Source organism: Phaseolus vulgaris, chromosome 7 (genome assembly GCF_051622355.1).
Source record: "Phaseolus vulgaris cultivar YP4 chromosome 7, ASM5162235v1, whole genome shotgun sequence".
Taxonomy (NCBI): Eukaryota; Viridiplantae; Streptophyta; class Magnoliopsida; order Fabales; family Fabaceae; genus Phaseolus; species Phaseolus vulgaris.
Window position 1 is genome coordinate 21,650,597 of NC_143504.1, and position 26,165 is coordinate 21,676,761.

At 42.1% G+C, this 26,165-nt stretch overlaps 3 protein-coding genes across 9 annotated transcripts; all 3 read left to right on the forward strand.

Moving 5' to 3' along the window:
* The first annotated feature begins 1,195 nt into the window (after positions 1-1,195).
* On the forward strand, positions 1,196-9,485 carry LOC137817202 (uncharacterized). The gene is made up of 3 exons (XM_068620447.2): positions 1,196-2,046; positions 2,216-2,307; positions 9,403-9,485. The coding sequence occupies exons 1-3, from the start codon at positions 1,196-1,198 to the stop codon at positions 9,483-9,485; spliced, it is 1,026 nt and encodes a 341-aa protein (XP_068476548.2).
* A 6,725-nt stretch (positions 9,486-16,210) lies between these two features.
* On the forward strand, positions 16,211-19,231 carry LOC137817215 (putative serine/threonine-protein kinase PBL24). The gene is made up of 5 exons (XM_068620464.2): positions 16,211-16,758; positions 17,012-17,187; positions 17,291-17,474; positions 17,613-18,004; positions 18,213-19,231. The coding sequence occupies exons 1-5, from the start codon at positions 16,665-16,667 to the stop codon at positions 19,059-19,061; spliced, it is 1,695 nt and encodes a 564-aa protein (XP_068476565.2). The 5' UTR covers positions 16,211-16,664; the 3' UTR covers positions 19,062-19,231.
* Positions 19,232-20,008: 777 nt separating this feature from the next.
* Positions 20,009-23,259, forward strand: LOC137817214 (uncharacterized). Of its 7 annotated transcripts, none has more exons than XM_068620460.2 (7): positions 20,009-20,297; positions 20,365-20,542; positions 21,169-21,909; positions 21,987-22,062; positions 22,140-22,195; positions 22,263-22,353; positions 23,039-23,259. In XM_068620460.2, exons 3-7 carry the CDS (start codon positions 21,852-21,854, stop codon positions 23,097-23,099), a joined length of 342 nt encoding a protein of 113 aa, XP_068476561.1. In that variant the 5' UTR covers positions 20,009-20,297; positions 20,365-20,542; positions 21,169-21,851; the 3' UTR covers positions 23,100-23,259. The 7 variants fall into 7 exon arrangements, 3 of the variants coding, with proteins under 3 accessions (XP_068476561.1, XP_068476564.1, XP_090161532.1); XM_068620463.2 differs by having other exon boundaries at positions 20,060-20,297; positions 22,037-22,062; XM_090305406.1 differs by having other exon boundaries at positions 20,092-20,297; positions 21,810-21,909.
* Positions 23,260-26,165: the final 2,906 nt, after the last annotated feature.

The window sequence follows — 26,165 nt, forward strand, 5'->3', positions numbered from 1 at the left end:
GTCGTCAATGCCCCCTCTGCATATAACGTGCTATTGGGTAGACCTACGCTGAACAGGCTGAGGGCGGTGGCGTCAACGAGGCACATGAAGATGAAGCTTCCTAACTTGGGGGGAAAAATGATTATCATCAAGTCAGATCAAAAGGAGGCTAAGAGATATTATGAGAACAACCTCAAGATGAAGAGAGGGGTGTTCATGGTTACCACCAGGGCACCAAGTGATGAAGAGGTCGCCCCATCAGATATAGCTCGAGCAGAGATCGCCCGGGAGAGGTGACCCGAACCAGCAGGGGAAGTCTTGGAGAGGGAGATTGAAGGTAGGACGTTCAAGCTTGGCAAATCGCTAGGCCAAGCAGCACATGACTAGATCGTCGAGGTCATAGCACGACATCTGAATGTCTTCGCATGGTCCGCCTCAGACATGTCAGGCATAGACCTAGACTTCCTGTGCCACCGCCTCACCATGGATCCCAAGGTCAGGCCTGTCCGCCAGAGAAGAAGGAAGTTCAACGAAGAAAGGCGACAGGTCATTAAACAAGAAATAAAGAAGTTGCTGAGCACTGGCCACAAAAGGGAGATCTAGTACCCTGAGTGGTTGGCCAACGTGTTCTGGGGTGAAGAAGACCAACGGGAGGTGGAGGATAAGCGTTGACTTCACCAACCTCAACAAAGCATGCCCGAAGGACTCCAATCCTCTACCAAGCATTGACGCCTTGGTGGACAGTGCTTCGGGCTGTATGATGCTCAGCTTCCTGGATGCTTTTTCTGGGTACAACCAGATCAAGATGCACCCCAGGGACGAGTGCAAGACAGCGTTCATAAGAGAGTTTTCTTGCTACTGTTACACAGTGATGTCTTTTAGGCTGAAAAACGCAGGCGCCACCTACCAGAGGCTAATGGACATAGTGCTCGCGCCCATGATAGGACGAAACGTGCAAGCCTATGTGGACGACATAGTGGTTACCTCACAGGTGAAAGATCAACATGTGGCTGATTTGGAAGAGTTATTTACGATAATAGCTAAGTATAGGCTGAAGCTAAACCCCGAGAAGTGCGTGTTCGGGGTGGAAACGGGTAAATTCTTGGGTTTCTTACTCACCGAGCATGGGATAGAGGCGAACCCCGAGAAGTGCACTGCAATCCTTGCGATGAGAAGCCCAATCTCAGTAAAGGAGGTGTAGCAGTTGACAGGGCGGATGACCGCTCTGTCCAGATTTGTATCAGCTAGAGGAGACAAGGGTCACCCTTACTTCCAGTGTCTGAGGAGGAACAACAGGTTCATCTGGACCAGAGAATGCGAAGAGGTGTTCCTCAAGTTGAAAGAGTACCTGGCCAGTCCCCCAGTGTTGTGTAAGCCACAACTGGGTACTCCACTTCGACTGTATTTCGCTGTGACGGAGCGGGCGATCAGTTTGGTCCTTGTAAAAGAGCAGGAACAGGTGCAGAAACCCATATACTTTGTAAGCAAAGTATTGCAAGGGCCCGAGATAAGATACCAGGCCCTGGAAAAGGCAACCTTAGCCATGGTATTCTCAGCCAGGAGACTCCGCCATTATTTCCAGAGCTTTACAGTAATGGTGATGACAGACCTACCTATCCGCAAGGTGCTACAGAAACCGGACGTGGCAGGAAGGATGGTACGATGGACAATGGAACTTTCGGAGTTAGATGTCCAGTACGAGCCCCGAGGACCTATCAAGGGCCAAGTTTACGCAGATTTTGTGGTAGAGCTCTCCTCGGCAGATGCACCCCAAGAGGAAGCCAACTTCCGGTGGGTGCTCTCTGTAGACGGGTCCTCTAACCAACAAGGCGGTGGGGCAGGTATCATCTTGGAGGGACCGAACGGGCTTTTAATTGAGAAAACCCTACGGTTCGCCTTCAAGGCCAACAACAATCAGGCAGAGTACAAGGCCCTCATCGCGGGCATGCTGTTGGCGAAGGAGATAGGAGCACAGAGCCTGTTGGCAAAGAGCGACTCCCTATTAGTCACAAGTCAGGTGACTGGAGAGTACCAGGCCAAGGACCCTCAGATGGCCGCATACCTAGGGTACGTCCAAATTTTGAAGAGGTCATTCGCGGTGTTCGAGCTGGTGCATGTCCCAAAAGAGCAGAATGCCCGAGTTGACTTGCTAGCTAAGCTCGCCAGTTCAGGCAAGGGGGTAGGCAGAGGACCGTCATGCAAGAAACCCTGAAGACACCTCGAACTTTCACCGCAGACAACTGGGTGGGGGTGCACCAGGTCAGCACTACAAGAGGAGGGGCGATGAGTCATCAGTCATTGACCTAGGAGACACTACAGACCCCCAAGGTAAGCATATATCCAGTCCTGGGGGAGGAATCAATGCAGGTTTGCCTGGTCGAAGGGGGAGAAACCTAGATGACGCCCTACAAAGGCTACCTGGCTGATGGGATACTCCCATTGGAATCCGTAGAGGCCAGAAAAATCAAGAAAAATTCTGCCAAGCACACTCTCATTGACGGAGAGTTGTTCAGACACGGGTTCACTCACCCAATCTTGGTATGTGTAAACGGAGACCAATGCGCACGTATAATGGTGGAGCTCCACGAAGGGATATGTGGGAGTCATATCGGTGGTTGATCTCTAGCATTGAAGGCCATTCGTGCGGGATATTATTGGCCAACCGTAAGGGAAGACTGCACGAGATACGCACAGTAGTGCAAGCAGTGTCAGCAACACGCTGACTGGCACAAGGCGCCACTAGAGGAGCTAAGGTCGATTTACAGCACTTGGCCATTCCATACATGGGGGATCGACATCCTGGGACCCTTTCCTTTGGCGATAAGGCAGATGAAGTACCTCGTGGTCGCTATAGAGTACTTCACGAAGTGGATCGAGGCTGAGCTAGTGGCGCAAATCACAATCCACAAGATCACGCACTTCGTGTGGAAGAATATAGTGTACCACTTCGGGGTGCCGAAGCGTTTGGTATCTGATAATGGCACACAGTTTTGTTCCTTTCGGTTGACTGAGAAAGTCTTTGTGCGGGCTCTAACTCGCGAACAAGGACTCCTTCGTCTTCAACTCAGATCTCCGCCTTACGCTGCCGTGAGTACCTGAAATGAAGTGCGCAAAGGGCGCCCTCGCGGTCGTTTGCACTCTGACGATCAAGTCAGCAAGCAAGAAACATCAAAACCTCCGTATCGGAGCACCGTAACTGAATCGTAACTAACTTCTCTCTCTCCAACCACTCGTGCATACAATCAGTAAGTGAGCAAGCAATTAGAGTGTGTGTGTAAACTGAGTAAAACGTGCAACTGATAAAACGTACCTTACTAAACTTTCAGAGAAGCTTATATACCTTGATGTTTCAGTGCTTACTGCCACGTGTCCTTCTGACTTAACCACGATTCCACGTGGAAGGCCTTACAACGCTGTAACCCAACTTAGGGAAACTCCAACGTGTAAGTCTTCCTTCCCCGGAGTGCATCTGGCGCGAGGGGTGACCACCTGGGTACCAACTCATGCGCCCAGCTTCTAGTCACTCGCCCTGGGAGTGTATCTGCCTTCCTCTCGTACCATGCACATGGTTCACCCCTGGGCATGGCCCTCTCCTGGGTCGTATTTTTCCCAGGGATTCTCCAGAGGTGGCGTGGGTACTTCACGAGTCAGGTTACCCCCTACTGGTACTGGGACTATGGCCTTGAAGCCACCTTTCTCTTCTCTTTATTACTGCTCTGAGGTACCGGGGCCCGAGGCCTCTTCACCCGTACCGTGACCTCTGACTGTGTCGCCCCCTCCACGGTCTTCCCTACCCGTGGGTATCGGGGGGTGACATCAACGACGCCTCAACATGGCATCGCCCACACCTGGCGACGCCTACCTCTGGCGACGCCCACTTCTGGCGACGCCCAAAGTGGTCAACCTATTGACTTTCTGATGGAGATCAAGCTCAAGTGGACATGGAGGCCAATCATCAAGAGCAAGAAGAGGTTGAGGCTCAAATGGGGGACGCTCATGGAGGTCAAAGCCCACCTCAAAGGCTTACAAGGAGCATGTTCAAGGCTTTAGGAGCTAATGGACGTTTGTTTTCTCTTTTTATAATTTCTTTGTTTGAAGGTGCTTAGAGGGAAACATAAGAAACCTCTTTTGTCAAAGCATCTTTAGGTCTTTAGTATAGGAGTCTTAAGGGGGTGTGCGTTTAGTAGAGAGGTCTAGAAATAATAGGGAGGTGCCAAAGTGAGAGAGGAAGTCACACTTCCCTCATGACTTAGGATTGGAGCCACTTTCATTTTATTTGGGGGGAATTAGCATTTGTTTTAGTTTACATTTCAGCACCTCCTAGCCTATAAATTAAGGTGCTGCCTTTGTATTTTTCAGATCTGAATTTTGATTAGAGAAACTATGCTCCATTTTTGAGAGAATTGGAGAGCTTTGTGCCTTCCTCACTTAGTCTTATCTTGAGAGTTCTATGGTTACCTCAAGTAGCGGCTTGCACACTCATCTTGGAGTCACCATCCTGTAAGTGGCGTGATCATCCAACCATTCCTCCATCTTCATGAGCTTTCTCTTCTCCTTCCTTCCTTCTCTTTTTATGTTCATGTCTTAGCTTGCTTCCTTTATTTTTCAATTCGGCATTTTTCAGTACATTTGTGTTTTGCTTCGGTACTTTTTCTACTTTGCTGTTCTTCTTTGTTTCTTCTTCATTTCTAGTCTATTTGATCGATGCAATTCTGTTCTTGTGCTTTTTGTTCGGTGCCTTTGCCTTTTCTTCCATTTTGTTCGGTTCAATTTGACAATACATGGAACTTCCATATGAGTTTGGGTTTTGGTACTAGTCTTGGTGAGTTCTTGATCATAGAACCTTGATCCAATTCTATTTTAAAGTGCCTATCTCATATCCAACTCAAGATGATTCCTAAGAATGTCAAGCATCATTCATAGTGTGCTATTGGAATCATATCATGTGGTATCATGAGTTTAGGTGTGTTCTTGTTTAATTTTTGAGTTGTGTTGCACTTTATTTCAAGAGCTCTTTAATTTCTTGCAATTTACGTTTCTGTTTTAGGCTTATTTGAGTTTTCTTGCTGTTTTCTTTATGTTTCCTATCATATGTTTGAGTATTTTCCTTTTTGAATCCATACAAGTTTTGTCTTAGTCTTGTTTTTTCCATAATTGTCATCACTTCTTGTAGTACTTTTATTGAATTTTTTTGTTTCTTGCTTTGGTGTCATATAATTTTTCTGAGTTTGATATTTGATCCTTTGTGCTTTTTCTGTTTTAGAATTGAGTTCATACTTGTATTCTAGACCTATACAAGTTCCTATACATCATTTCCCATTATGTCTTTGCTAGTTCATAATTCTGTTTTTCATTCCTATTAGGATTCCTCTGTTTTCTGAAAACATGCTTATTGTTTTTCCTTATTGCAATTGATTTACTCACTGAAAAATTCTGAAATTCTGGATTTGTGTTCTTCAAAGTGTTAGAAAAGAGTAGAAAAAAGAAGTAATAAAAAATTCAAAGTACACAAAAAATGATAAATAAAATACAAAAAGTGTACAATTCTGCCGAAAAAAATACGGTAATCTGGCAGCGATTTTGAAAAATTTATCTGAATTAATTGGCTTACTTTTTTTGCGTAATTCCAGTGCCATTGTTGAGCTAAGATCTTGAAGTTTCGTTGGTTAAAATTTCATAATCCATTTCGCTTTATATCATTCTAGTTAAATCCGTGAACATCAAGCACAGTTTGCATAAAAAATATTTTCCAGTAGTTCTGTTTTTTTGTTTTCTTCATCTACTCTAGTGCTTTTCTTTAAGTATTCTTTTGTGTGCCTATTTTTTCATTGAGTTCCTTATTTTCTTGCTTTTCTTTTATTCATTACTCTTTGAGTTTGTCATACATCTAGTATTCCTTTTGTTATAGCCTTTGATTGCTTATACCTTTTCTTGTTTGTCTTTATTGCTTCATTGGTTTTGTTGTGGTTGGCTTTGAGATTGGTGTGCCTTGCTTTGACATCTTTCATTTGAGGATTCCTAAGGCCTCAAGATCAGCTTTGTGCAGGGATATTATTTCTTTGAGAGTGACTTTTTTCTTGCCAGATTCACTTCGGCAATTTGGTTTCCATATTCATTTTTCCTAACTTTGTTTCTTAACTTGTTTGCTTTTTTTTGTGTTTGCTGTTTTTATTTGCAAATGACTGGCTATTCAAGTGGTGAATCTTACAAGCATCACTCTCCTTCCGAAGCTTCAGTCCTTAGTGAATTACATGAAGCTCAACGCACCATTAGGCGTTTGGAAGAAAAATTGCAAAAGATGGAGGTGCAACAAGCTAGGTCATCTCACTCTATCCATGGTGGACATCATTCACATAGACCTTCATCAAGGGGTTCTTCAAATGACTTTGGCCGTGAGGAGAACCATAGGAGAAGGCAAACTCCACCTCAATTCCATGGCCATAGACATCACAACCAAGGGGAGAGACATCACCGTGGAGATGGATACTATCAAGATGCAAAGGCTAGGCTACCTTCGGTCAAGCTTCCTTGTTTTAATGGTTCTAGTGATCCTAATGTGTATTTAGATTGGAAGGCTAAGTGTGAACAAATATTTGAGATCCATGAGATCCAAGATGAGCACAAGCTTAAGCTAGCCACCTTAGAGTTTAGTGATTATGCCATGAAATGGTGGCATGGTGTTGTAAAGGACATTATCTATCACAAGGGTCCTCCCGTGGACTCTTGGAACTCTTTAAAGGATCAAATGCGCACTAGGTTTGTGCCCCCACATTTTAGGAAAGACCTCATGTTGAGATTCCAACGGTTTCAACAAGGCACGCTAAATGTGGATGAATATTACAAAGAGTTGGAAACGCTTTTGCTTAAAATTAAATTAGAAGAAAGTGAGGAAGCTATGATTGCTAGGTTTGTGAGTGGTCTAAGGAAGGATATTCAAGATGTTGTTGAGTTACAAGAGTATTCATCATTGGGTTCTTTAGTTCATCTTGCAATGAAGGTGGAAGCCCAACTTACTAAGAAAAATTCTTTCAAAAATGCTCTCAATGATGGTTACTACAACAATTCTTGGAGGAACAAAAAGTCTTTTTCAAAATTTCCTTCTAAAGATTCTTCTTTCAAACCCAAGGAACCTAAGCCATCTACTTCTAGGCCTAAATCCCCAATTAGATCGTCTAGTAAGAAATGCTTTAAGTCAGGGTGGAAGCAAGAATTAAAGTCGAAGCATTTAAGAGAAGGGTGGAGTATAAGCACAGCTCGAAGCTGAAGCCTCGCCAGTTCCAGGTTGCTGACCTAGTGATGCGAAAGGCCCACCCATATCAGCTAGAGAACAAGTTCTCCCCCAAGTGGACTGGTCCTTTCAGAGTGACAGAGGCCCGTAGGAATGGGGCACACAGGCTTGAGACGTTGGAAGGAGGCGCGATTCCTCTTACATGGAATGCGACCAACCTCAAGTTTTATTTCAGTTGAATTGTAGCATTGTACATATATTTTAAGGGGACGCTCTTTTTCCCTTATAAGGGTTTTTTAATGAGGTCACCCAATAAATATCGATTGAAGTAACTTCTCGAATGTTTGTACAATGCAGTTATGAACCTGTTTACTTGCGTTAGAGGTCTCGAGAGCGGGAAATGTATGTTCGTAGAGAACACCTCCCCCTCGAGTGAGAGCACCAAGGTTGAACGAAATGGTTCACTAGAGAAATCCTCCTTCGCCTTTGAGCGAAGATGAGATCAGATACGAACCCGTTCCCTTGTGTTAGAGGTCTCGAGAATGGGAAGGTAGGTTCGTAGAGAACACCTCCCCCCTCGAGTGAGAGCGCCAAGGTTGAACGAAATGGTTCACCAGTGAAATCCTCCTTTGCCTTTGAGCGAGGATGAGGTCAGATACGAACTGTTTCCTTGCGTTAGAGGTTTCGAGTGCGGGAAAGATAAGTTCACAGAGAACGCCTCCCCCTCGAGTGAGAATGCCAAGGTTGAACGAAATGGTTCACCAGTAAAATCCTCTTTCGTCTTTGGGCAGAGATGAGGTCAGATATAAGTTGTCCCTTGGGTTAGAAGTATTGGGAGAGGGAAAGGTAGGTTCACAAATAACACCTCCCCTTCGAGTGAGAACGCCAAGGACAAACAACGTTGTTTACAGTTAAATCCTCCCCTGACCTTAAGAAAGGGCGAGGTCAGTTCAGAACCTTCCCCATGAGTTAGAAGTCTCAAGGGTGGGCAGGATGGTTTGCAGAGAACGCCTCCTTCCTCCTTTGAGTGAGAACACCAGAGGAAAGAGGTGAGGTTCGCCATTTAAATCTTCTCTCGACTTTATACAGCAAGGACGAGGTCAGTCATGAGCTTCTCCTCGGGCTAGAAGTCTCGAGACTGGACAGGTTGGTTCGTAGAGAACACCCCCTCTCTCGAGTGAGAGCACTATAATGGAGACAGTGCGGTCCAGAAGGACAACACGACTCGGCAACAACATCAGTAAAGCACCTCCTTGCCTAGTAAGATAGGAGCAGAGTCAGTTAGAAGGTCTATCTCTACCGTGCCTTATGAAGCAGGTTCGAAGAGTGACCACCAGAAGTTCCCTCACCTATGCGTATGAGGGCGAGTTCAGTTGCAGGTTAGTGTGCGCACCCCCGCTGCCCAAGGAAGAGCATACGGTAGGGCGGGGGTAGGTAAGCGTGCTACCTAAGGTTCAAGTGTTCGTCGAAGGCAGTGTTAGAAGTGTTAACGTGAGCCACGACAGTGAACAATCAAACACGAAGAATGCAAGGTAAAGCGAGATAGAAAAGTAACATTCAACAAAGTCAAAGACCAAGGAAACAGTTCAAGCAGTTAACAGTTCAGGCAGTGAAAACAAACCAAGCATTTATAAATATGAAGAAGATTGTTCGTTGAAAGACCAAGTACAAGCCAAGATAGGGGTGCCCTAGGCACAACTTGCCCATCTACGACGTGGTTCGACGTTGCGAAGGTGAGGTGTCCATCTCAGGATGCTCGTAGACAACCTAAGCAAGGGCATCCTCGAACCCTGCAGCGTAAAAGTCGGCAACGTCCTCGATGAGTTCTGCCTAAATCTTCTTGAAAGCTTCAACTTGTTGGGCGAGTTCAGCCTTCACCCGGCCAAGTTGCACCTCCTAGTTAGTGGCCCTCTCCTCCAGTTTGGCCATCTTAGCCTTAGTCGCTTCAGGCTCTTCTTCCTGGCGGAGGTTGCTTATCTCTTGATCCATAGCAGTTTCACGATTGGTGAAGATCAGAACCAGTTGGGCCAGTTCCTCCTTCTTCTTCTCCTCCGCCAGAGCCAGGTCTTCCTTGGCCTTCGCCTTCACCAAGGCCAGATCTTCCTAAGCTTTAGCCTCCACCAGGGCCAGCTGCTCCTTGATCCTTACTTTAGTCTTGCTTGTGAGGGTGTTTGATTGGGCAATGAATTCTTCAGGATTAAGGCCTAGGCGTTCTCTTATTGCGTCCTCCTCCAAGTCCTCCACTGCCCCTCACTCGAAGCCTTTGAAGGCATGCTGAAGGACAACGGGCAGCTCGGGGGCGGATGGAGTTTGCTCATCTCCAGGGGCGCTCTCGCCGCCACCTTCCAGCGCAAGGAGGCCGTGGGGGGAAGAAGCACTTGGCGGATGGTCCCTAAACGATGCAGGGCGACCCATGGTGGTGGAGTGGGAGGTCGCCGCCACCACCGTCCTTCACCTCTTGAAGATGGGTCCTTCGGCAGTTTCCTCGTCCTCATCAGACTTAATCTCCACTACCCCTTTGTCCTTCTCAAGGGGGGCTGGAGTAGGCGAGGCATGGACAATGGCAAGGGGGACTGCGGCGATGGGAGCAGAAGGGGCTGGGGCAGGAGCGGAAGGAGCTAAGGCACCCGCGGCACCAGGCGCCCCTTGGCGACGAGCAAGGGCATTAGCTAGCCTAGCTCTCTTCTCTTTGTTGAGTACCATGCCTACACCAAGATAAGAAAACATGAGAAGACAATAACAGGAAAACAGAACACTCAATAACAGGAGAAGACAATAATGAGGGTTAGCAAATACATAAGTATGAAGAAGCAGAACACTCAATAACAGGAAGACACAGTGAAGTAAAGGAACAGTAGTAGAGACGAACTGATGTAGCCCTTGAGGTCAGAGGCGCTGAATTCATGTTTGATCAGTTGGGCAGTACACTGCCCCTAGGCTCGAGAGAACCTGACACACTTCGCGATCGGGAAGGGCCAATTCCTCGAGGGTTTTGGGCTTCTTAAGTTTCAGTTCCCTCACCTAGTATAGGGGGAACCCGTGCAGCAGAGTAGGGTCGTGCTCGATGCAGCACACCCTAAAGAACTTCCCTTTGAAACAAACCCTTATAGGATTACTGGAAAAGCGTGAGGAGGAATCTCCCTGCCACGCCGCTAAAGCTCACCCAGAGGTTCTTCCCAAGGCTCTTAACTTCAAAGAAGTGGAGGAAGACGTCGACTGAAAGGGGGTGCCCAAAATGGTTGCACAGTATGGAGAACGCCCTCATGAAGGCCCAACTGTTGGGATGCAGCTAGGCGGGAGCCACGTTGATCTCCGTCAACAACGCCCTCCCGAAGCCGGTGAGGGGGGCGCAGCTTGATCCGTTTAAAGACCATTTGATAGAGGAAGAAGAAGGGCTCTCCTTCATTGGCCTGATCGTCGGCGCACACTGGTTCGCCCTTGGCACAGGGGTGAACAGAGACATAGGCGTCGCTTTCTCGCCTAAAGACACGCCCTTTTAGGTCGACCTCACCTTCCCGATGTTTCCTCATGTCCTCGCTAGAGTTGAGAGTAGAGGTTTCAACGAGAAGCTCAGCGGAGGCCCAAGGATACAAGGCCATGTAATCTACGTTGGGTGGAGAGTTGGAAGTGGTTTTCGTTCAAGCCATCTCGAAGAAAGTTAAAAAAGCAAGAAAAGAAAAGAAGAAAACGAAAGTTCAGAGGACGGTGATGGTGTAACTTAGCAAAAACCAGAAAACTCCACACTCGAAGAAGAAACCCAAAAAAATAGAGGAACAGAGGAAAAAGCAGAGAAAACCTAAAATGCAGAAATTTAAACAGTTCCAGGCAGTTATCAAGCAGCGAAATCAAAAAACAAGGGCAATCAATGGATAAAAATCATACCTTTGGTTGTTGAGAGTTGAAAGTTCTGGTTTTTCGCAAGAGAGAAGTGAGAGCGTTCGAAGAAGAAGATGAAGCAATCGCAAGAGTTTCTGAAAGTGATGGAACAGTGATCGAAGCGCGCGTTTTTTAATGCTTAACGTAAACTAAGAAGCGCAAGCGGCGTTAAGTCCTGGCCGTTGGATCAAGACACGTGTGCACAGGTTAAAACGGGAACAAGGAAGTGTCACTTCGGTGCACTGTTCACGTCCTGTCACACATAGCCACGTAGGTTGCCAGTGGCGAGGACTTAGTCTCTTCGCTGAACAAGTTAATAGCTCGAGACTGGGGGCTTGTGTACCGACCAATCCTCGGGCGTCGTTGACTGCTAGTAGACGTGGGGCCACGTAAGTTGGGACCCACGAGCGGCATGAGCCAGCGCCTTGCAGACGGCACGCCAAGGGTGTCGAGGAGTGGTAAGGCCTCGGTCATGTAAGCTGGATCCCACAAGCAGTACGCCCAGAGTGACTTGCGAACGGTACACCCAGAGGGTCAAGGAGTGGTCAAGCCTCGGTCATCAAGATGTGTTGACGTGTCCTCGGACCTCGACGAGTCAAACAGCAGAGCTAGGCCATGAGAGGTGGATCCCAGACAACACACCAGTTATCAGTTAGGGAAAAGCCTAGACCACGAGGGGCCCATGCATGTGGTGTGGATGACGCGTTCAGGCGTAACACAAGTAAATAGCCACTGGAAGCGATAAAGCCCGAGAGGGTTACGTTCCAGGGGTAAACTACATGCATGGCATGTGAACATCTAGGGCACTCCCAAGACGGATGGCCCCAGAGATTAGGTGCACAAGTTGGTACCTAGGTGGTCATCCCGTTAGAGGTTACACTCCAGTAGGGGAGCCTTACGCGCTAGATTGCCCTAAGAGTAAGGATAGCGGCGCTAAGGCACACCTTCAGTAGCCCTAATTGCGGTTAGTGGAAATAGCGGAAACCCTAGAGTATATAAAGGGTAGTATCAAACCTAATAAGGTACGCAAATTTTTACACAACACTTACGCAAATACACACATAGTTTTTTATGGCAAATTCATGAAGTTCTTCTTTGAATCATGTGAAGAAAGGTGCGGAAGCTATGGATGTGTATGAGCAAGATCCTCCTAAGAGCTATGGTGATCTTGAAGGTGCATGATATGTATGGAAGTAGGGAGGTTCGGCCATCCCTATGGTAAGTGAGGAAGATGAAGATTAGAGCCTAGAAACTAGGTAGAAGCAAAGCTTGGCACAAAGTTGGCAGCATAACTTTACTATCAATAATCTTGGTAAATACAAGAGATGGCCTTCCTTTATATAGGCTATAGGGCCGTGAAAGCTAAGCTAATTCCAAATGAAATGAGAGCCAAATGAAATGCAAAATGACAAGGCACATGGCACATGTGCTCATGACCGGCCAAGTAAACAAGTTTCTAGAATGTTCACTCATTTATGCTTTCTAGCACTACTCTAATTACTAAGCACCCCTAATGGGCCTCCATGTAACATGTGCAAGGCTTTCTCTCTTCCATCCGTGGCTTCATCCAATTGGGCGTGAATGTGCTTAGCCATTGACCTTGTAATAGGGCCTAGACGGTCTAGGTCTCCTCCTAGACGCTCCATGTGTAGCCTTCCCTCATCACGTCCTAGACGCTCCTTTCTTGAGTCTAGACGTTCATCACGGTCTAGCCTTGGGTCTTGGCTTCCATGGTGAGGTGTGCTTGGCCCTCCTCCATCAGTTTTACACAGAGCTTTTCAGCTAAGTTTCGGTGTTTCCTAGCCCTAAGATTGATCTGAGCGTCAGAGTGCAAACTGCCTCTAGGGCGCCCTTTGTGTTTGCATTTTCAGGTGTTTGATCGGAGAAAGGCACGAACGAAGGCAAGGATAATTGAACGTGCGATCGTCGTAGACGTGCGAAGGCAATCGAGTCAACCAGCAGGAACAGTAGTTATTTGAAATTCTTTGTGTGCCAAACTTGTAGGCTAAGCCTACACTTCTTCAAATAAATAATTTAAAAAATATTTTGAAGGCTAAGCCCACGCTAATTTGTGGTCAACATGAAGGCTTAGCCTACGCTTATTTGTGGCCAAAAGAAGGCTTAGCCCACGCTTATTTAAAGATTGTGTGCCCCTACCGTGGGCTAAACTCACTCTACTTAAAAAAGTGTGGACATTTTGAAGGCTAGGCCCAAGCTAATATAATTTTGTGTGGGCTAAGTGTGGGTCAAACTCATAGCTTTTATAAATTTCTAAACTTCTTGTAGGCTAAGCCCACGCTTGACCTACGTAAAAACACCCGCCATGTGTTGCCCACACCCGCCAATATCTTTACGTTGAGTAGGGGTGGGCATGGATTGGATTTTCCAAAATCCAATCTAGATCCAATCCAAATCCAAATAAGTGGATTGGATTTAAAATCCATATCCACTTTAACTAGATCAAATATATTTGGATTTTTTTAAAATCCATTTAAAGTGGATTGAATCCAAATTAAATCCACTTTGTTAATTATATTAAATCCACTTTGTCAATTACATTAAATCCATTTTGATATGGATAAAGACTAACTTGGCTCGAACTGGGCCTAAGCCGACTCAACCTGAACACAGACCAACTCGGCTCTACATCGGCCTCGACCCAGATGACTCGACATCGGTCCGGGTCCGGACGACTCGACATCGGCTTGGGCCCAGAAAACTCAACAGCGGCCCCGACCCGGACGACTCGACATCGGCCCGGGCCCGAACGACTATACATCAGCTCGGCCCGAACGACTCAACATCAGCCTAGGCCCGAACAACTCGACTTCAGCCTCGGCCGAACAACTCGACATCAGCCCGGGCCCGTCGACATCGGCTCGGGCCCGTTCGGCTCGACATCAGCGTAAGCCCGCTTGGCTCGACATCGGCCCGGGCCCGATCGGCTCAAAATCGGCCCGAGCCTGGTCGGCTCGACAGTGGCCCAAGCCCGCTCGCCTCGACATCGGCCCGGGTCCGCTCGAGTCGACATCGGCCCGGGTCCGCTCGCCTCGACATCGGCCCGGGCCCCCTCGACTCGACATCGGCCCGGGCCCCCTCGACTCGACATCGGCCCGGGCCCACACAACTCGACATTAGCCCAGGCACGCTTGGCTCGACAACGACCCGGGCCCCCTCGACACGACATCGGCCCGGGCCTACTCGACTTGACATTGGCCCGAGTCCGGTCGGCTCGACAACGACCCGGGCCCGATTGACTCGACAACAGCCCGGGCCCGGTCGGCTCGACAACGGCCCGGGCCCGGTCGACTTGACATCGGCCTGGGCCCGCTTGGCTCGACATCTGTCCGGGCCCAGTTTGCTTGACATTGGCCCGGGCCCGGTCGGCTCGACATCTGCCCGGGTCCGCTCTCCTCGACATCGTCCCGGGCCCGCTCGCCTCGACATCGGCCCAGGCCCGCTCAACTCGACATCGGCCCAGGCCCGCTCAACTCGAAATCGGCCCGGGCTCGCTCAACTCGACATCGGCCCGGGCCCGGTCGCCTCGACATCTGCCAGGGCCCACTCGCCTCGAAATCGGCCTGGGCACGCTCAACTCGACATCGGCCCGGGTCCGGTCAGCTTGAAATCAGCCCGGGCCCGCCCGACTCGACATCGGCCCGGTTCCGATCGTCTCAACATCGATCAGACCCTCTCACTTCGACATCGATTTGGATTCGCTCCGTTCGACATCGGCCTGGGCCTGAATGACTCAAAATCGGCCCGAGCCCGCACGACTAGACATCGGGCTCGCACGACTCAACATTGGCCCAAGCTCGAATGACTAGATATCGGTCCTGGCCCCCTCGGCTCGACATCGGCTTGGACCGGCTTGGCTCGACATCAATCTGGGCCCGCTCGGCTTGACATCGGTCCGGGCCCATTCAGCTCGACGTGGACTTGGGTCAACTTTGCTCAACCTGCGCCTGAATTGTCTTGGCTCAACCTGGATCGGGCCAAGTCAAAATCCAACCCAAAATACAAATTGGATAATCCAAAAATGTATCCAATCCTTATCTAATCCATATCCAATTAAATGGATTGGATTTAAAATCCAAAAATATGGATTTGGATTTGAAATAAATCCATTTAAATGGATGAAAACTAATATGGATTTGGATAATTATGGATTGGATTTTGTAATTTGGATTTTGTGCCCACCCTTAACGTTGAGTACATTAGCTTCAAAATTCTTATTAACGCTATGCCCACGATAATGACCCTTTGCGTAGGTTTTTCATACTTAGGGTCCGTTTTTGGCCCACGATAATAAATTTTTTTTTTTGTAGTGAGAGCTCAAAACGAACAAAAAAGACAATGTAGGCTCGAGGAAAACGAGAGGAAGCACCAAAATAAAAATAGCACATAGATTTTTATATTAATTTGTCTCTACTACTAAAAATATTTTGACTTTTTTTTGCGCCTTCATTAAATTTCATTAACTCTTGAGACAAGTACATATATTTTCTCACAACAACTGGTGAGTTATTGGAGTAATATATTATATATGGACAGAGTTAACTAATAATAGATTTCACAAATTTATAAACTTTAAAAATCTGAGTTCGTCCATGGTTGGATGGAGATAACTGTTACGAATATTTTCTTCGATATTATTGCCATTTTTTTATCAAGTATAACACAGCATTTTATTCACCAACTGCTCTAATTGTTAATTAACTCTTTCTTATTATATCTTAATTATAGTAATTAATCAAATGCATTAACTCTTTCTTATTAATTATATCTTTTTTATCTTATGCAAATAGTTATTAGATCAAAACCATGTTCTTATGAGAATGCAAATTCTTTTAACACGATTAATTTAATTTTGTAATAAATTTATCAAATTGAATTGTTAGCACAAATAAAATTGGAAAGAGACAAAATTAAACTTGAAGAAATAGCGTTTTTCTTCTAAAAGGATGAAAGAGAAGAGAAAAGGAAAACTATTGTTAGCCTCTTGTATGATTGAACCACTGACAAAAAATGGTAACCATACGTATGTATCTATGTAGAATGGTGAAAAGTCAAAATATGACCTTAAATAACCAAATGAAAACAAAGGAAACGGTTCTCATTCACTTTAACTGATTTTATCCTAAACTGGAACTTGATTTCCACATTTTTTGGGACCCATCTAGAACGACACCTCATGTTCAAGTCTCCTCAAATCACCCACTGTTTTCTCACTGCCTCATTGGGAGTTTAACCTTGTCGTTTTTGCATGGCTTCACCATAATCCTTTCCTTCTCCTCTGTTCATCTCTTCGCCCTTCTTTTAGGTTCTGCTCCCTTCCCAGGGCAGGGTTCCTTCAATGTTATTTGGGGGGCCCTCGTCCTTTAGTTTTGCTACTTCTTATTGATTAATTCATTAATTTAACCCCACAGTTCATACATGTATGTATATGTAATCGAGAGAGATTTTTTTGTCATTTTCACTCGGTCAAACTAATTTTTGTTCACAAGGATTTTATCAAATCTTCCACCACAATTTCTTCGAGGGTGTTTCTTTTGTATACACTTTGTGAAAGGTTATCAGCATGAATTGCTTCCCTTGTTGTGCCCCTAAGAAAAGCCTAAGCAAGAGGGAGCATGAGCCTCCACCACCCGAACCTGTACCAGTAAAAGCACCAGGTAATTTATGGATGCATGTAGTGGATGTATTTTGTTTCAATTATAATTTGTTGGTTCTTGGTATTTGTTTGATCAAGGTAAAGATGGATCGATTTGATAATTAAACAAAGATGAAGGTTAATATATGAATCATAATAATGACTAAGGGTGGCAGAATATATTAGAATAAGCTTGGCATGAATGAATAATTGAATATGGTACAGATTTTATTCGTGACTTAAACATTGTGGTACATGGTTCCATTGGCATGCAGAAATGAAGAAACAAAAATCCGATGATCGAATGACAGTTGACCCAGAAAATATTAAGGTAAAGGCTTTTACGTTCCGTGAGCTAGCAACAGCAACAAAGAATTTCCGACAGGATTGCCTGTTGGATGAAGGAGGTTTCGGAAGACTATACAAAGGAATAATTCCTGCCACCGGCCAGGTCATAAGCCTTTCACTTCTTTCTTTTTCTGCGAATTCAGTTCAAAAGTTTTTTTCAATAATTTCTGGATTTCCCTTTTTTTTCTTTGGATCGATCCCTCCAGATTGTGGCCGTGATGCAACTCGACCGAAATGGGATCGGTAAGGAATTTCTGGGTGATGTTGCGGAGCTAAGTATGTTGCAGCACGAAAATCTGGTGAATATCATTGGTTATTGTTCCGATGGAGATCAACGTCTTTTAGTTTACGAGTTGTTTGCTGGGCGCACTCTAGAAAACCGTCTTTTTGGTAATTACCCCTTTCATTCTTTAAATGGTATCTTTCATAGGATTTTTTATGCATGCAGTTGTGCCTTGTTCTACGTTGGTTTTGTGAGTTAGTAGTAGCTTCAATCTAAAATATATAGCACTTTTTGTGTTGTGGCAGAGAATAAAGCGGATGAAGGGCCATTAAGCTGGTATGACAGAATGAAAGTAGTTGCGGGTGCTTCTAAAGGGCTAGAGTACTTGCACGAGAGTGCGGACCCCCCAATTATATTCAGGGACATGAAAGCGTCGAGCATCTTGGTGGACAATGAATTCAATGCTAAACTCCGTGATGTTGGAATGGCCAAGCTTTCTGGTGCTGACAAGATGAACAATGGACCTCCAAGACTTATGGGTACCTATGGTTACTGCGCTCCAGAGTACGTTAGAGCAGGTCAAGTCAGCATGAAATCAGATGTTTACAGTTTCGGAGTTATCTTGCTAGAGCTCATTACTGGACGAAGAGCCGTTGACACCACAAGACCAAATGAAGAGCAGAATCTAGTTGCATGGGTAAAATATTTTCACACTCTCTTTTGGATGGTGTTTATAAGAATGATGATACTGTAACATGTGTATTGTTAAAGTTAAGTTTTTACTTATTCGACTGAAAATTAAAACAAAAAAACCCAGTTTTTATCCTATAATTTATAAGCCAATTAATGTCCAATAGCTTCCTTGATCCACTTGCATGTGTTGATGAGCTTTTGTGATTGTGCAGGCAACACCCTTATTCAGGGACCCAAAGAGATATCCAGACATGGCAGATCCGGTTCTTAATAAGAACTTCCCAGCAAAAGATCTGAATCAAGTTGTTGCAATAGCATCCATGTGCTTACAGGAGGAAGCAGAAGCCCGTCCTTTGATCAGTGACGTTGTAACTGCTCTCAGTTTTCTTTCCGCTGCTCCTGTTGCTGCACCCCGAAAGAGTAGTGCTGGTGAAAGCGATGGTGAAGCAGTATCTAGAAAGGGGAGCCGTAGATCATCAGTAGATAGCCAACATGGTTCTGATGGCCAACTTCCGCCAGCGATGTCCTCTAAACCTAGCCGCAAAAGCAGCAGCAGATCAAGGAAGGGAACAGATTCAGGAGATGGAAGCGTTTCTTCCAGCAGTGGGAAATCGCCGGGTGATTTAAGCCACAAGAGTAGCAAAAAATCTTCACTAAAACTGTTAAGCCAGAAGATAAGCGAAAAATCTTCTGAGGAAGATTTAAACCGGAAGAGCAGCAAAAAGTCCTCCACCAAAGATTTAAGCCAGAAGAAGAGCAGCAAAAAGTCTTCCATTTTGGGCCACAAGAGCAGTAAAAAATCTTCCAGCAGAGTTTCGAGCCACAAGAGTAGCAAAGATTCAGACGATGGAAGCATTTCCTCAAGCTGCCGTAGCAGCAGTGTGGCCTCAGATGATGATGTGTCAGAGCGTAGCAGCATTAGGCTCGCTGACTCCATTAACAACAGCAGAAGGACAGAGGATGGGATATTAGACCGTGAAAGCACCATGGAATCTGATGTGGGAAGTGGTCACCCTTTTGACCAAACTAGCAGCAGTGGATCAAGTGTTTATTCTCGATAAAAAAAATTATCATCCAACCTTGGTTACCGCTTCTGATCATGATGGACAGCCATGCTTGTACTTAATTAATACGTTGCTTTCTAATTTTTTGCCGCAGTCTGGTTGTTTACACAACCGTTCGTTTGAGCTATATATACAACATAATATGCGGCTTCTTTAATTTTTTAAAACTGATTCTTCAAAATCAACCCTCCTTAATATTTATCTTTTCTTCATTGTCTACCTTATGTTCAACAACTAGATAGTGAATACATCACCAATGGGCAACTGTTACAATTAATGCTGTCTAAACCTATGTGTTCCTACCGAAGGGACCATTGTAAAAAAAAGGATGAATACATGGGAATGGATTTTTCTTTCTTTGGGTTTTGGTCCTCGTTGTTACCGAAAAGAAAACAGATTGTTGATACGTACGAGTGATGTTGAAATTTGACAAGATTTCCCAAATAGCTTCTAGGCATTAGGCATACTTAAAATCGAATTTGACAAGGATTTCAGATCAAAGAACATGCAGCCTCGTAAAACCCTCTCAGCTAATGAGTATATAAGCTATACTCTTTAATGACGAGGGTTGTTGCATGACGAGATTGTTGCATAACTTTGGTTGTTAAATATCCTATTGGAAGGTTATTGGCACCATTGCTTCACGCTCAGAAATGAATAATATTGTATGAAATTGTAGAATTGCTGAATGCAATTATTGTAGCCAAGCCCTTTTGCAGCCAAGCAAAGTATTATCAAAACTCAAAAGGTCACTACAACATTTTTTAGTTTAGACCACGCCAAAATATACCACAGGTATAAAAGTGTTGCCTAAAGGTAGAAAAAACCACACTTTTATAAATGTGGCTTAAAAATTAAAATAAACCACGGTTTTTAACCTGTTGGTATTTTAAGCCACGGTTTTTAACCCATTAAAGACTTAAGCCACGGTTATAAAACTTGTAATACTGTGGGCTTTTAGGTTTAATAGAAAACTTTAGCAAAATATAATTTGTGGGAAAAATTTTCCTTCTTCCCTCTCTCTTGAAAATTAATGTACACAAAATACTGTCTCTCCTCTCCCGCACGTTCCTCCCATTTTGGAGCATGTTCTTCACACTTCGGAGCGCCTTCTTCTTTCCAAATCACATCGCGCCTTCTTTTGCCCAAATCCTCTCGCGCACTTTCTTCTTCCAAAAAGTCATAATGATCCCCAAATTCTGAACTTGGGGTGTGAGTTGGAAACCCTAACTTGTAAGTATCACATGTCCTCTATGTATGTTTGAATCGGTGAACTATTGATTAATACGCTAATACACAGGTGAGCATTGCAATTTGGTGCGAGTTGGACGGTGAAATCGGTGTTCACTGGAGGCAAACAAAGTTCTTCCTGGGTGAGGAGGTAGAGAGTTCCGGTGAAATTGGTGACCATTGGAGCCCAACAAAGTTTTTCGTGGTGAGGAGGTAGAGAGTTTGTCGTTTGCGGTGAAACCCTAAAGGTTAGCATAGATTGATGCTCATGCGCGTTTTATGAAGGGTGGAAAGGTAGAGGTTTTATGTGGGTAGAGGCAGAAAAGGTGTGTGAAGGTAAAGACATGTGTTCAATAATCTGCTATGCAACAGGTATCTAGTGAGAGGTATTCTAGGTGTGAAAACTGCTTAAGTAGGCAAGTAGAAGTATTAGTAGTCCTTTTTTACTCTTATCGGCTGGTTAAATAGATGGACAATGCAGTAACAATAGTAAAAGAACAACAGTTCATAAAAGGTAGTGAGGAGGAATGGGGGAAGCATTAAAGATTTGGAGGAAGGAGGAAGTAAGGAGCTCATGATGGAATGATGGAATCTGAGCCAGGAACATGCTAACACACAATTAAGTATGAGGCACAAGACTTTTCCATACCATAAGAAGAAAGAAAAGCGTGTTGTGCTTGTTTCGGGAGTGTAAGAGAAGTGTGTTAAAGTGATGCATGGTGCTAATTCTTCTGGCAGTGGTAGTATTCTATGTAATATTGTCACCCATTTGTATCCAAATCAGGCCAAAACACAAGAATATGGAATGGTAGCCAGAAGCAAACCAAATTAAACTAAGTATGCAGGGGAATGACAGCTTGTTTGCATTTTGTAGGTGCAGACCTTGTGATGCAGGGGAGGGACTATCCTATCCAAACATAACCAGCGAAGATGCACTTTTGGGAGATGACTTCACAGCTAATAATTTTGTAGTCATTGGACTTGTTCATTGTGCAAGTGGATCTGTGGTTCTGCTGGTGGTGTAGTATCATTTAAGTATCTTTCATGTTCTAACTGATTTGTGTATGATGTGTGATTTATGGTGTGCATAGAAGACCAATCAAACTCTATGCAATCTCTGAAAAAGGCACTGAGTAGGGTGCCATTTAGTCTGCGGCAACACTGAATGTCGTTGGTGGGTGTGTGTAGATTTCTCTTTCAAGAAAAAAAAGGAAGAGAGATACAATGAATTCTCAGTATATCTTTTAAGACAAACGTAGGATGAAGCAGTACATGCATGATGATAACTTGTTTATATATTTACAAAATTCATGTTATGCTTTATATATTTTGGGTTGTATAATCTCAAATATATTTTTAATACATTTTTAAATTGTGTATCCTGTTCTAAATGGCCCTAAACCCTAAACCCTAAACCCTAAACACTTTATAGTTTCTTTTGTTTTCAGTAAGGTTTTCTCCTTACTTTGTTGATTTTATTATCTGCTCCACCCTGTTCAATGGTTCCTTTTGCAGCTAACTGGTGAAATAGTGGGAAAAGTAGAGGTTGTAGCTTATATGCATCAAAGGAAGGCAGAGATGGCCAAGCATTCAGATGCCTTTATTGCCTTACCAGGTTAGCATGAACTGATAATACTTGGTTGCATTAAAAAAATTTGAAATGTGACTTCATATAATGGTTTGAATTTTAAGATTATAATTGTGGGAGCAATAATTTATTTTTTGGTATCATGGAGATACAGACTTGTGGCAAGCCAATTTTAGAAAGGTAGCCTTCTAACATCACATACCATTAGTTTCCTATTAAATGGCCAATTTTAATCCTACATATATGTTTCCCTTCAGGATCTGTATTCATTGCCTTCAGGATCTGTATTCATTGATTGCCTTTGCTTTGGCAGGTAAAAATCTTTATTTTTTTGACAGTGCTCAAATATAGGTAGGTGCTGACACCAGTGATTATTTTAGTTATTCAAACAGTAGAAAGAGATCTAGAACCAGTGACGAGGAAAAGGGTTATAAGGCAATTTGTGGCCCTGAAGATAAAAAGCTCCTTAAGGTAAAAATAGCAATAGTAGCAATAGTAGAAGTATTGGGATGTAGAGACTTGTTTATGTGTGCTTCACAATGCAAGGCTATATATATATATATGGAGTCAGAAACAGATATTAGCGTACCTGTCATGTAACAAATATTATTAAAAAAAGGAAACAAAATTAAATATTGAAGTGTTTAAGGTCTATTTATGATTCAATATTTTATTGCAGTGCCATATTCTACTTCTTTATATAAATGTTTAAAAGTCATTTAACTAATTTAAGCGTATTAAAAATATTTTATTTAGTTAATAACGTTAAATTTATTATTTTAAAAGAAATATATTCTACTTCCTTATATAAATATTTAAGAGTCATTTAACTAATTTAAGCATATTAAAAATATTTCATTTAGTTAATAACGTTAAATTTATAGTTTAAAAAAATATATTTAAAATTATTAAGATCCGTAACTTTATCATTTTTACTTCATTGTTTTTCACCTAATTTGTTGATGTATGATAGTCAGATTTCCTAATTCTCATAAAAGAAAAAAATAAATTTATTTTATTTTTATATAGTATTTATTATAATGAATTTGATTAAGACATGTTATTTGATTATTTATATAATTATATTTTGGTAATTGTTATATTTATTTTGTTTGAATTAGATTTAATTAGTATATATTTATGTATATTTTTGCAGTTTGAAGGCAATGAAGACTATGAAGACAATCTTGAAGAAGAATAAATTTATTGATATGTAGTAAAGAAATAATACATTATGTTTTTTTAATTAAGTTTGTAATTTTAATTTTGAAGACTTGATTGTTATTATTATACTTTAAGACAAAAAGTTTGAACACATCTATTGAAATATGTGAGATTTTGGGTCACTTCTATTTCAATATACATTATCTTTCAATATTTATTCTTTCCAACCTGAACTTTTTGTATGAGTAATTCCTCTAAAACTAAAAAAATGTATTGTTGTTTTTATCAATACTTTAAGCAACGCTTTTGAAATTGTGATTGTTGTAAAGATTTTAGGCAACGGTTTTATAATTGTTGTCTTTATAAAAACCGTTATCTAAACTTCAGGCCACGGTTTTTATGCTTCAGACCACGGTTTTATGTTGTTGCCTGAAGTAATAATTGTTGTAGTGGGTTTACTGTGAGCAATAGATAAGTTTTTGTGCAAGTGCAAAAAAACGAATAATGGAACCATATTTCTTAACAAAAATGTTTTTTTACATTTAAACCTACGCTCCAATAAATATTAATATTTTAATTATTTATAATTTTTTTAATTTTAAAAATTATTTTAACATTTCCTAACACAGACACTAGCCGTGCAGTTTTGAGGATTCTAGGAATAGGTTTGCCCAGCACAGAAATTGGCTTCTCATATACGACTTTGTTTGTTTCCGTAGATTAGCACCTGCAAAATTGGTGACAAAGTGGTGGAAGCTTACGAAGTGGACTTTAAGCCTAATTCAACCCCATAAAACCGGCTCATAGGGTTGAGGTTTGCACCCACTTATATACAATGAAAAACTCTAATCTCTAGTCGATGTGGGATCTCCAACACACCCCTCACGCCGAGACTGCCAACTCGTGCGTGGGACTATATATTATGGGTGGTCCGATAGCGGGTGGCACGATAGGCCCAACACAAATACTCGCTAGGATAGGCTCGAAATGGCTCTGATACCATCTTGATTTTCATGTTTGCAAGAAGCAAGAAAAGAACTGAAACAGTGTGGATGAAGAAGGAAGCAGTTTCTGGAAGCACTGAAATTGTATTTTCCATTTATTTTCTTATTCAGTAAAAGAATACATTGACAAGAATTTATACATAAAAGGAAAAAACACTTTGGGCCCGTAAGGAAGACATAGGCCCAATAACTCAAAACTTAAAACTCAGAACAACACTTCAAACTTTTTTCAAGTTTCTTAATGGAAAGTCGGAACTAGGGCTCATTTTTGCAAGGAAGGTTCAATGAAAACTCGGAACTAGGACTCATCTTGCTAGACTTTTTCCGTGAATAGTAAGGAATTTGAAAAAAAATTGCCCAGTGCATCTTATTTCCCAATATATAACTATTTACTGTTCATATGTGATAATTCCGTTTTTGGAATTTAAGTTTTACTTATTTTTTTGTTCTCAACAAGAAAATATTTCGAGAATTCAGTTTTTTAGGCCAAATTTGTATTTTTGTTTTCTATTTTCGACGGTTAAGAAGGGATGTGGATTTTTAAGTGAGTGATTGAAATTTGGTCTTATACATTTTTGGTGAAATTTGTTTCTTTTAGCTTTCGGTGATGGAGCAGAGATGAGTTGAGCGTATGAGTGTCATACAATATAATTTCGATATTTATTTTTCGATTTTCACACTAAAAAAATTTCAATAATAAATTGAATACCGATATTTAAACAATTCAATATTAATATTGTTGTTCAGAATACAACTGATAACATGACGTATAAAATAATTTTTTATTATAGTATGAGATACACAAATACAGAAAGATACATTAACAACGCTACGGTTAAAAAGAATATATAAAGACGATGTCCGAACCATCGTTATTTCAGGTATTGTTATAAATAAGTCATTTATAACAATGTTTTCTTAACTGTCGTTATAAATGAATTATAACGACACATAATCAATATCATTATTTTAGTTCATAAATAATAATATTTTAAAAAATATTATTTTTAAAGACATTTCGAAAGGAACAGTCGTTATAAATGATGTTATTAAAAAAAAAATTCTCCCAATCTCAATTATATTCGTAACATAAAGCTTCTTCAATTTTTAATTAACAAAAGTCACGTATAGAATGTTGATCACATAGATAATCATAACAAAATCTTAGATTTTATTTACACGGACAAAACTTTCCTTAAAAGACAAAGTTGTCCTGTTAACTCTTTCAACGTATTTTTATTACTCTAGATATACCCAATCATATTAAATATTTTATTCTTTTTCACACTAATTGAAAAACATAAATTATAGTAAATCATATCATTGCATTAATTAATCATAAATTAATATATACAGGAATAAATATGTTGATTAATAAAATAATGCCTTAAATGTTAATCTGGCGGTGCATAAAAGTATTTAAAATCAATATCTTATCTTAGTTAAATTAAGACTACTTAATATAAATTATTCTATGCAGTGCTCTTTGTTGATATAAAAAATTGTAAAAAATAATAATATAATTACAAACTAAATTTCCAAGTACTACTTATGTTCAGTATATATAATAAAGATATTCATTGAGTTTGAATAACAATACCAATGATAAATTTTCTTTATAATTGCATCAAACCCTATTCAATCCAATAATCTTCATCTTTCAACTTTTATGTTACAGGAAAGAATTATATATTATTAATTTTAAATTCAATCCAATTCAACTAAATCAAAATTAATAAATAATAATAATATTCAATCTACTTCGTTATTTTATTGACATCATTCAATTAAAAATATTTGATTAGCTTAAGTTGAGTCTAATAAAAAAAATAGAAACACCAACAAATCAAATCACATTCTTTAAATGGATTGAGTGATATATAGAATTGTTCAAACCTAACACAATCTAAGAGATTCTTGGAAAATTTATATATAACTACAACGCAAGCAACTTTTTTCTCACAGATTATTTCTCTCTTCCCTTATTGTTATGTTTCATATATTTTTCTGTTTGCTGTTGTATTTGTTTTTTAACCCTCTCATGGATTTTTTTAACAAATTCAGCTTTTGTAGCTCCTTCCTTATGCACAAATGTGTGTGGATTAGGAAGTGGCA

Bases quoted from the DNA above. Each gene is read 5' to 3' on its own strand.
- LOC137817202 (XM_068620447.2), top strand. From the start codon at position 1,196: ATGACCGCTCTGTCCAGATTTGTATCAGCTAGAGGAGACAAGGGTCAC. The intron at 2,047-2,215 runs GTACGTCCAAAT...CTTTCACCGCAG, and splicing joins CAGATGGCCGCATACCTAGG to ACAACTGGGTGGGGGTGCAC. The intron at 2,308-9,402 runs GTAAGCATATAT...TGAATTCTTCAG, and splicing joins AGACACTACAGACCCCCAAG to GATTAAGGCCTAGGCGTTCT.
- LOC137817215 (XM_068620464.2), top strand. From the start codon at position 16,665: ATGAATTGCTTCCCTTGTTGTGCCCCTAAGAAAAGCCTAAGCAAGAGG. The intron at 16,759-17,011 runs GTAATTTATGGA...ATTGGCATGCAG, and splicing joins TGTACCAGTAAAAGCACCAG to AAATGAAGAAACAAAAATCC. The intron at 18,005-18,212 runs GTAAAATATTTT...GTGATTGTGCAG, and splicing joins AGCAGAATCTAGTTGCATGG to GCAACACCCTTATTCAGGGA.
- LOC137817214 (XM_068620460.2), top strand. From the start codon at position 21,852: ATGCATCAAAGGAAGGCAGAGATGGCCAAGCATTCAGATGCCTTTATT. The intron at 21,910-21,986 runs GTTAGCATGAAC...TTGAATTTTAAG, and splicing joins TGCCTTTATTGCCTTACCAG to ATTATAATTGTGGGAGCAAT. The intron at 22,063-22,139 runs GTAGCCTTCTAA...GTTTCCCTTCAG, and splicing joins GGCAAGCCAATTTTAGAAAG to GATCTGTATTCATTGCCTTC.